Source organism: Pocillopora damicornis, chromosome 13, assembly GCF_964200805.1.
Source record: "Pocillopora damicornis chromosome 13, jaPocDami1.2, whole genome shotgun sequence".
In the NCBI taxonomy this organism is placed as follows: Eukaryota; Metazoa; Cnidaria; class Anthozoa; order Scleractinia; family Pocilloporidae; genus Pocillopora; species Pocillopora damicornis.
Genome location: NC_142682.1, coordinates 17013242 through 17024478, shown reverse-complemented (window position 1 = coordinate 17024478; position 11237 = coordinate 17013242). Strand labels below are relative to the sequence as shown.

At 39.2% G+C, this 11237-nt stretch overlaps 2 protein-coding genes across 2 annotated transcripts; one reads left to right on the top strand and one right to left on the bottom strand.

Moving 5' to 3' along the window:
• The first annotated feature begins 1895 nt into the window (after nt 1–1895).
• LOC113681119 (uncharacterized) lies at nt 1896–7206 on the top strand. Its single transcript, XM_027198191.2, has 5 exons — nt 1896–2082; nt 3606–3747; nt 4156–4206; nt 4699–4911; nt 5625–7206. Exons 1-5 carry the CDS (start codon nt 2029–2031, stop codon nt 6104–6106), a joined length of 942 nt encoding a protein of 313 aa, XP_027053992.2. The 5' UTR covers nt 1896–2028; the 3' UTR covers nt 6107–7206.
• A 281-nt stretch (nt 7207–7487) lies between these two features.
• On the bottom strand, nt 7488–10189 carry LOC113681120 (uncharacterized). Its single transcript, XM_027198192.2, has 3 exons — nt 9958–10189; nt 8621–8719; nt 7488–7684 (listed from the first exon to the last, which is right to left on the bottom strand). Exons 1-3 carry the CDS (start codon nt 10087–10089, stop codon nt 7568–7570), a joined length of 348 nt encoding a protein of 115 aa, XP_027053993.2. The 5' UTR covers nt 10090–10189; the 3' UTR covers nt 7488–7567.
• Nucleotides 10190–11237: the final 1048 nt, after the last annotated feature.

Sequence of the window (11237 nt, the reverse complement as noted above, 5' to 3'; positions counted from 1 at the left end):
TCCAACCCGCCTAGCTCTCTGCTCCTGACCGTCTTTAAGACCAAAACATGCATGTCATTTTGCACACTCACCTCCATACATGGCCCCAAATCCACACCAATGTTCCGGCAGAGCTAACGTCTTTCAGATGTGCTTGGTTTTCGCACCATTATTAGTACTCTGTTAGCGGCGACTGAGATCTGAACTCTTCTTGGTTTTTCCTGGAAACCATGTCTCCCTAAAATCTTCCTCTCCCCCCCCCCCCACCCCCTCCCCTACTAAACCAGGGGATAAGTAATGAATGCTCCCTTAAATTGTGTGAGTTTTCTCTTATGGTTCTGCCGACGTGAAGAAAAAGCAAACTCTTAATCTAGTAACTTCTTCTTTAAATCTCTTCTCTTTCAAAGCCCTCACTCCATATCGTGAGAAAAACGGACTCATCGAAAAAAAAACCTCCAAGATGACCACTAGAGAGAAATACAGTCACGCCTGCATGAAACTGAAGAAGGTTTAAGAATCGAGAGTATGAAGCCAACTCCTTGAAAGGTTTTGTTGTAATCACTGGCATTTTCTCCTTTAATGTAATTTTTGAATCTACAATATGAGTAGTCTCTTATCACAATTTATTGTAAAATCTTAATCAAACCGCCATCTGCTGAATTCTGTTTTAAAGATCTCTGTTTCCAGACAGACAGTTTCGAAATTCGTCCTCGAGTATTGTCAAGATAGCAACTAAGATCGATAGATACAAGGGTCTATTGGGATTAGGCCTTTCCCGATTGTGCTTGGCGACTTTTTAGCCGTTTTGCCCTTCGGAGCAATTTATTCAGTAGCAACTTCAAGTTTAGAGCACGACAAAGGCAACTATTTCATACAAAACTTCGATTCATGCAATATTGAATGTTCGCAGGCCTATTATCTAACATTAAAAAAGAAATTAATGGTTAGAAGCCGCCTTTATTGCGATCAACTCTTTGGAGCCAATTAAGTTTATTATTGCGACGCACAAAAAATACAGTTTTTACTTTACGTTTATATAAAATATCCAAATTTTTAAAAGGCAACTTTTGTAATTTAGCTAGCAGCTTTATGGACTTTTGGCAATTTCTTAGCAATTTTTTGGCACTCCAGAGAGCAATTCTCCAGCACTTTACGAGCACAATCAAGATCAGGACAGGCCTATATAGCTAGTTGCGACCTGCGGGTGAATAATACTCGGCCAGTCGTATCTTAGAATACGTTAAAGACTTGTCTAACTATAGAGAAAGGGAAGTTGTTCCAATATGTCCAAAAATTTCCCCGTTTTATCTCTTTTCATATCATTCCATGGTTCCGGTTTCACTATCCCATTTCGCTTAAAGGGTGTTTCCGCCCATTTGGTTTTACTTCCCCACTGAAAGGGTATTTACAATATGAAACGGAACTATCAAACTGATCTGGCAACACGCGACACAAGAATACAAAATATTTCAGTTTGCCGAGCCTTTTTTTGTGAAAATATCAGTTGTCTGGCTTGCTTTCGAGATGTACCTCTAAAATGCTGCAATCAATTTAAAAAGAGTCAAGCCAGTGCCACGTGTTGATTGACACAGTATTAGTGTGATCATTAATACATCTGTCACGCCTTACCAATCGGAAATGGCTCTACACAATGTAGCATCCGGTCATTGTTTTTCATCATCTGTTTACCAGGCTTTAAACACATAACGAGTTGTAAAATTATCTTAAGATGACCCAAAAAAACCACCATATCACACCTTCACATTCTAAGAACAATAATTTTGCACGATAAAACTGATTTCGTCCGTTTCAACAAGAACCGCGATAAATTCATTATGGCAAAGCAAAACAGGAACTTTGTAAGTCACGCGTGATCAATCCAGATCAACATGAAGCCGCCGCAATTGTGACGTAATTGGGGGCTAAGATTATAATAGCATTAACGCAGTATATAAGAAACAACGCTACCCAAGTTGTTGGTAGTTGACAGCGCTTGAACTTGATAACGACTTAAGTCTGTGCGATTAGTCCTCAGCTGAGAGGATCAGGATGAAGACATTGATGTGTTTATGTTTTTTCATCAGTTTAACCCACGCTAATAACGTGAGTATCTCTAATTCCTGAGTTTATGTCAACCTATAACGTATTTTATTCTCTTCGTAATATTTGGATTCCGTCCGTTCCCCGTTCCGGAAGGTTGATTCCCGTAAAATCAAACAAAACATGTCAAAGAAAACATACCTACCTCTCTCACTTTCATGCATTCCTATCGCTAGAATCGTTTCAGTCTTAATCACGTACAATCTTAGCTTCATAACTAGTGTTTTGTTTTGTTTGCTTTTATGAGACCATGCTGTAAAGGTCAAAGTAGAAATGACAGTTGTTAAAATTATTCAAGTGAATCAAACGGTTAAGATCAGACGAAATCCGTGATCATGCCGAGATGTCTTCAATAAAAAAATCAAAACGTTGTTTATTAGAAATTGCCGCTATAACGTTCGATCTGCATGTGGCTATTTTTAAAATAGTTCCACACCTATCTTCTGTGACATTCTGGCTTTATGCGGAAAAATAAAAATTCACAAAGCTGTAATATTGTGGCCACTCAAGCGTAAATGACAACAAATAATCCACATTCGGTATGATTCAACAAAAAGTTAACGCAAATGTGATTTAAGGTGAGGGAAATTGTTTCAGCTGAAGGAAGTGAAGATTCGGGCGCAAAGCTGGATTCTTTCATCACGTTATTTAGAAAAAGGCAAAAAAAATGAAAAATAAAAAAAAAAGAAGAAAGAATTGAAATTGACACTTGTCCGAGCCTCTTCATCTAAGTTCTGTACTCGCAATGGCTTAGTGTATAGCAAAATTTTTTTCTTTTCGTGAAGGAAATTTATGCTCGATGCAGAGCTTAGATTTAAGTTCAACTATTGTCCATACAAAAGGTTTCAGCTGGGCGCCATTCGTCTAACGCGATGAAAAAGGAGTTTTCGGTTCAAGTTTCTTTCCGGTAACCTAGCTATTTTTATCGGTAGTCAGCGCTCTACCTGAGCTGAGCACTTTTTTCCCGTCATGGCAAAGGCCTGGTTATTCAGTATTTTTCGCTTGCGAAGGTCGGATGATCAAAACGAATCACATTGTCAGCCACCTCCCTCCAACTGCTTTCATCTTCCTCCGCACAGAAACCATTGTTTTCTCGCAAGAGAAAAGTTATGGGACGTTATTTTTACTTATAGTTTTAGGGCAATCGCCCTGGAAGTTCGTTACCGTCGCAAATTTTCCCGGTTTTCAACCGTTTTCCCTGTTAATCGTTTTTCTTTTTTTTTTCATTCATCCTCTTTCCCTTTGCGCTCGCTATTTTCAACCTAGTTTGTTTTTGTTTGTATCTTTCCAAGAGATTGTTCCCTTGATCCTATCGAATTGCAGCGATTAAGGTCGGAGGCAAAACGAGATACATACGCTTTTGCTTTGTAACTTTCCACACTCTGTGACTAGTTCAAAAAAAGCTCTCGCCGCCCTCTCATCCAAGTGGTTCTGAGGCGCACACTCGAAAAGCGCCCAATCATTTTGTGGCTTCTTGCTCGCTGTGGCTTCTTTCCCGTTAACCTATTGTATTTGTTTTATTACAGGTAAGGAAGGTAGCCATGCCGACAGAATTGAGGAATGTTATGGCCGACGTAACTTCCTTGGACTCTTTCCTGCGAGCTATGAATGCTGAAAAGTTGAGAGCCGTCATAAATGCAATAGGGGTCCCTAGCGGAGGCACTAAAGGTGCGAGAAACTATACGTTTTTAAGGGTGGTTCATTCATGTAAGCTTGTCATTACTTCAATTTGCAGTCATAGTCATATCAAGCCTTCAAAAGCAAGTCTTCGTTATTTTAGCTTCTGTGGAGATCAATGTTTTATTTCTTACAAAGAGCTCGCTATAAAGGCCACTTCTCTACGAAAGCTAACTACTTTTACCTCAACTTTGCTGCTGATAAGTGCAAATAATAAGAGAGAAGGCGTCCCAAAAAGACGAACTTTCTGACAGGGCAATGTTAATTGTTCAATTCAATCTTAAATAGGAAATAAAGGTCCTTTTTTTTCCAAAATGATAGAAGGGGAGAGAAGGGTAAAGTAGTCCGCCCATTGAGATCACTGCTGTTGTTTGACTGATCACTTGTCTTTTAATTTAGGTCTGCGACATAAGCCCAAGGGTTCTGGTGATCTTTATTCACCTAAGAAACGTAAGCTAACTTTTATTCTGATGATTTAAATTGAAAATCCGCCCACGTTTTCAGTTAAAGTTATTATTTTGAAAAAACAAAAACGAAAACATAAAAATATGTGGTTTAATCCTGATACCATTCGTCTCAAAAACAGTTTCAAAACGGTCAGGCGATTTTATTGAACACTACCCGATAGACGATTGGCAGTGACTCTCTTGACAGAGAGACTGTCTTGGAAAACTAAATTTCGAAGCTTTGTTTGAATCAACCCTTCAACTCTCAAGATCTCATTAGTAATTCTCCTAACTGTCTGCCATATAATTCTTGTGATGTTACTTTGGAGAATTTGGTATTGAATCAACTTTTAATCCCCTATCTAATAATTTTCTTTATTCTCGTCACTTGTCTGCTTGATATTGCATTGATATTGTAAGGAGAAATTCTATCTTGGTCACTTGTGGGAGTTGAAAGTTAAGGCATTGCTAATCTTTGATTATTTTCGCTTCATAGCTGAGATTCCGAGCCAACTGGCAAGAGTTCTCCAGGATTCTAACCTTCCCTATGTCATTTTGGATGATGCCCGTTGTGCTCCGCGTCCTGAGGTTATAGAAGTACCTCAGCCTAAATATGAAAATGCTTTCTATTTTCCTTTCTTTGTGACCTTACACCGTTGTGGCGGCTCCTGCGGCGCCAGGCCGTTTGAAACAAGTTGCCAACTGCAAGGTAAGTCAAATGGATTACTAGTTAAATAGCTATAGAGAAAGATGTTTTTCTGAGTCCTCATGCGGAATTCAACCTCAGACCTTCCGATTCCGCGCTCCTATGATCTGCCTCTGGGCCACAGAGACTCTTTGCGAAGGTGAGCGAAGCCTATTACGAAGTTCATATGTCACACGTTCGTGACAAGTCGAAAAAACATGTTTCTCTATTTCTTTACCGAGCTCAAAAGTTACCAACTCTCTTACTCTTTATAAAAATTTAAACTACTGTTATTACTAAGCATTCAGTCTCACCCAGGAATTGAAATCTTAAGAGACCTGGATTCTGTTATAAGAGTATTCGGAGAAATAAAACCAAGAAAATTATTTGCGAGGTTAACCCCCCCGGATCTGAGTCAAATCCAAAAGTTCTCTATAAGAAAAACGGTCTAGAATTAGCGGGAGTGGATCCTTCTTCACTCTCTGATTGGTTCAGAAAATCTCAGGAATGAGCTAAAACTATTCGTATTAGCTCATATATCTAGAGGTTTTGTCCAACTGCAAGTTTGCTCCAAACCACCTTTACAAGTTTACCTCTGAAGAAAAACAATTTCGCCCCCACAAACCCTGTCCCTTCTAAGTTCTTTGCTGCGCTTTGCTCTGATCAGCCAATCACAGAGCAGTTTTACGACACTCCCTCGAAAAGTGTGTTACATATATGTTTTTTTCCTCACACAGAAAAAGAAGACTTCAACCTTCTTGTGAGTAAGACTTCTTGGTCTTCATCATCAGACAGACTGAACGAGACCTCAAATGAAATTACCCCAGTCCGCATGACGAATCACTCGAGTTGTTCGTGTCAATGTAAAGTTAAACCTTCTGATTGTGATAATCGAACCCAACGCTACTCTAAAGAAAACTGCAGATGCGATTGCATAAGGGGTTTTATGCCTTGTCGACGCAACTACCGCTGGGATCCCATAAAATGCCAGTGCATATGTAGTCCAAGTAATGCAGTTAGAGCCGAGTGCACAAAACGTGTCGAGTTTGATATGGAATCGTGCCGGTGCACGTGCAGTAAGAAACGTTGCAAAAATCGTGCAAAGTTGCGTGATCCTAAGACCTGTAGGTGCAAGTGTCCCAGGTGCCCGTTCGGGTTGAAGGAGGATCCACAGTCATGTGCCTGTACACGAGCTTATAGAAGACGTCGACAACACTAAACCGAGTTGAGAAAGTCACGGGAAGACTTAAAGCAAAGTGCGATACGACACAAACGAGAACGAGGAGAAAAAATAGCAGAACAATGGCTTGGGCAAGCTGCCTTCACTTGTTGCTAGAGAGGAGATCTGACGTCATTAGAGATCTTTAATTCAATGAGCTAACCTTGAAACTATTTAAGGGACGTAAACTTATTCTTTTGATCAACGCCCTCTCGACGTCGCTGTCGTCAATGCTTTAAATCCCTATAAATTTTTTATCGTGACTCTTCATAAACATTTTGTATCATGAGTGGAAACGAAAAAAGAGGGAAATCAGATCTATTCCACTCAGTCCTACCACGGCCATTTTATAATCAACAGCCACAGGATCATAATTTACCCTCAGTAACTGGAAACTGAATGACGGTGACCGTTTGATACCGAACACTGAACGGCTTTGAGTAATTTTCAGGCAAATTGCATGATCTTACTTTGATTTCTTATTGGTTCGTTGTGATATTTTCCTTAATTTTGATTTGCTGTCGTGATTACGACATCTAAATTAGATTAAGACGTTCTTTAAATCTTCTATGACCTTTTATTATTGTATCTTATATATTTATAGGAATATATTTGTAGTTATCATATGTAATTAGTAGTTTTTATTGTAGGACAGCATTGTTAGTTAACATTAGAACCTCTTTGCTGAATGGGCTACCCTGAATAAATAAAGTTTATCATCTTAAATCACATCATATCACGTCAATCAAAGTTCACTCTATAATGAATCGCTACTGACTAACGTTGAAAAATGCAATTTTGTAAGTACATCTTTGTTTTATATGGATGTAGACCTCTTAATTATAGTTATTCGACCAGTAATGCTTGTATAACCTTGAAAATATCAATCAGAGTCAAAATATCTAAGATAAAGTAGATAAGCAAATCAAGTTATCAAAGGGAGAATATGAGTGGAGATAAACTGAGGTTAAAGATACATATGAGACTGACTATACTGTGCAACTCTGAAAACCGCGATCATCAAAATATTTGTTGAATGTTATTGTGTTCCAGGGAAACATTAAGTATAAACTAAACGGTTCAGTGGTTTGTGGTTTGAAGTTTTCTCACGTGTTCTTATCTTTGTTGTGATGTGCCAGAACACTTTTAACCTGCTGAAATGAAATCAAAGTGTTTACAGTTTTGAGAGTCACACAGTAACTCGCGACGTGCGCGCTCCTCCAAAACTGACGTCTCAATAAGTCATGATGCAGTGGTTTCTTTCCAAAGTTGCCATCGTCTCGAACGAAAATTAGCTCTTCAACAGGGATGGGGTTAAATTTAGTTATCTACAAATTGACTGAGGTGAAACTCGATCGAAAGTAAGAACATGGCGAACGAAACTTTAAAAATAGCTTTATTCATGTTCACTGAATCTTTCATTCTCCATATCTGCCGTTAACAAGAAAACGCCGGGTCGTCTTACTCAAATGACACGTTTTCTTTCAGGCATCTGAGAAAAGTTTTAAGGCATGTCATTCCATTATGATGCTGGATCGCTTTGGTGTAGCATCCCTCAAACTTGTTCTCACAGGAGCTCTGTACATTGAAAGAATACAGAATCTAACAGTTATTAGCCTGCGCAGCAAATGTAGTTTTAATGTACAGGAGCTCTGTACATTACAATAATACAGAATCTTACAGTTAATATATAGATTTAGCCAAGCCTAAAAGCGGAGCTCGCATTTTTTTTTCCCGCACGTCTTAAGAGCACAACGCCTTGCCTCGGCCAGGACTAGAACACGGGTCGTCCGACTCGGAGCTCAGTGCACTGACCACTAGATTACTGGACAAAGCCGTAGCGTTGGTGTTCCCGCGGTACAGTTGACCACGCATGGTAAAAGTAGCATCTTGTACGGTCGGTCGTACGGTCGTAAGTCCAAATTTTTTCGGCTTGATGGGTTACTGCTATTTTGTATAATTATGGAGCTACGCTCTGCGAGCTCTGCTATTAAACCTGCACAGCGGACGTAATTTTAGCGAGCGAGTACTCAGTATTCAGTCTTAGTGAAAATTATAGCGGCCAGCAGAGATTTTTACTGCAGCGGAAGGCTCAGGAGAGAAAAGAAACTGTATCAAGGCGGTCAGTGGGCGACGGTCAAAAGGTAGGGGAGCGGAGGGGATGGGGAACATTTGTTTTTAACTTGCTTTGTCCTCATCTCTTCTTGGTCACCATTCAGAGGTCTGACTTCTTCGAGAACCTGTTTTTAAATGGTCGACGACCTTTACCCCTGATCTTGGCTCGGTACCTGATTAGTGTAAGGAGGGGGTAGGGGAAAGAGGTGGGGGAGGGGGAGGGGAGGGGAAGTTGTAGCTATGGACTAGCACATGAGCTAGTGGAAGGAGAGGATATCCTCAGTTGCAGTTTCATGTCAAGGGAACTTGGATAAATTGATATAATTATGAGGTCTTGAGTTGATGTAGTTATGACTTTGAAGCGGAAAGTTTATCAAGTAGATAGGATGAGGTACTTACGGCCGCAGGAGGAGGATTCAGGTCTGTGTGGAAGTCTTTGAAGCACTGTTTCAGTTTTTTTGTGTCCGATAGACATTTATGCAGCTTCGTTAGACTTTCCTGCAATACAAACATCAATAGTGAACACATTGGATTGACCTCAATTGATGTTGACTTTTGATCTAAGATCGCCTTTTTCGATTGCGCGTCGTAAAGCTGAAACCGCAGCAGTCGTGTACAACAGCCAATCAAAGCAAATGAAGATATCGAAATACGCTGATGGAAAATCAAAGTAAAACAGGTTAACTGCCTAAAGCGCAGGAAACTAGGAGTGACCAAATCGCGATTGGTTTCAGTTTTGATTCGAGTTGGTTGGAGAGGGAGGCGCGGGTTTTTGAGACTAACCACCGCGCCAAATAAAGTAAAACCAGATGCGTGTTCCGATTATTTTCGACTGACAATTGAAAACTGTTCTATTGAATAAACTCAGCTCACTAAGCCGTAAGTTGATGCCAAAAGGGGCGTTGCGTTGGCATGCAAAACTGGCGCGATCAATTTTGCGCTTTCAAGGGATCGAAGGCATATATCAGTATTGTTCCTCTCGCTTGTCATCCGCGTCTATCGCGTTCGCCTCGTCCTTCCCTTCACTCGTCACACTGAAAACTACAAAACGACTACTTCGCTGCGAAATCAGTGACTAACGCCAAGATATGAAAAAAATTTTATGAATACGTGCAGTTTTAAGGAAATAAGAGTAAACTGAAACACCACATTCAGATAATATATACTGAATTTCATAACTGTTCGTGTATTTCAAAAGCTAGTAAGTATAATACAACCAAACCAATAATGGGCAATCTCAAGCCTAGTTCCTCTTAAAGAAAAAAAAAAAAAAAGATCAGAAGGTTGAAAAGGCCATTCAAAGGGAAAAATCGAAGAAATCTGAAAATGGACAAGCTTAAAAAATTTGAAATGCGGTCGGCCCGAGATAATAATCCTAATTTGTTGCAGTGTATTATTCTTACAATAATCACAATTGCACCTTGTTTGTAACGAGGAGTTCTCAATTCAATTGAAAACGATAATTTTTCCCTAATAGGATGACCTCTCTCCTTTCAGGAGCGAATTTTTTTAAAATTACGACAGTAGCGAGTTTAAACATAAAGCTATTAGGAACGGCATTCATTAAAAACGAACTCAGATTTCACTCACTATTTCAGTAATACTTAATAAACCCTTTATAAAAACAAAAAAAAGATCCCTTTTTCGTAGTAAAAGTGGATATTTTCACCTCAGGAAGCCACGAACTTTACGCATTCGTTTTCTTAATCACTCTTGTCCTTGTTTGTAATACTTACGGCTATCAAGTCCTCGATCTTTCTTTTCATCTCTGGATCTTTCAGCGGTGCATCTCTCTTTATATCTACCATGTGCATGGCTGTCGTGATGCCAATAACGGCAAAGGATAAAATAACCAACATTAACTTCATTGCAATTCCGAGCAGTTAGGTTACGATTTTGTAGTTAGTAAGTTGAACGTTCACGAAAATGTTATCTTAACCGTAAAAGCGCAAACTTTTGGAATATTCATGTACCTATTCGATTATTTGATCACCTGTTAGTTATAATGCACATAATCGTCACTTTTTGGAGCTATTTATTTGTAGATAATATCTAAGGAAAAAAAGGCTTACATATTTCGGAATAGCTGAATTCGTCACGATCTCTAAAATGTCTTGAAATTGGCTCCTTTTAGAGGGAAAGGCCAAATAATTGAAAGTCGTTCGCCGTGCTGGGCTATAAAGAAGAAAGCAACCGCGCAAGGGTCCAAAATTTCGTCACAGATGGAATGTTAATAAGATCAATCCAAGAGTGCTTTGTAGAATTAGTTTATCTTTAAAGAAACTATCACGAATCGGAATATTTCAGTGAAAATAAGTGCCAAACCTATTAAATTTTTTATTTCAGATATTTGTAACTGTAAATGATTATTCGTTTTTGAACGATCGAGTCCATAAGAAAGACAACAGCTGTGTGTTTTACAGGAGTCTGAAATTGTTTATCCAGCTGTTATAGTCTGTGAGAGGAGCTTTTGATGATAGCCAGTTTTAATTTTTTTTCGAAGAAAAGCAATTTGTTACATAGATAGTGATGAAATACCAGGATTTTTCTTTTTACTTAAAAATCATATCTTCATCGCGCGCAGTAAAGATACTATTTTTATCTTTCACGTGTGAGGATATTGGTGTCGCCATGGTTACTAACAAGATTAGCCAATTACAAGAGAGCTTCCCGCTCAGGTGCGCGGCCGGTTCTTTTGCTGTTTCGGAAATGAATAAACAGAACATCACATGGCCGCTTGGGGATACGAATCTTATCTTCTCGTGCTGAAAGTATCTCTCACGAGTGAGCTTCGCTCACTCATGAGAGATACTAAGACTAATTTTACGTTACGCCGGTTTTACTCTTTGAACTTCTCTATGTTTTCCACATACAGTGGAGCCTGTATGTATATGTATGTATATATATATATATATATATATAGAGAGAGAGAGAGAGAGAGAGAGAGAGAGAGAGAGAGAGAGAGAGAGAGAGAGAGAGAGAGAGAGAGGAAAGGCACGTTTATTTCCCAAGTTCT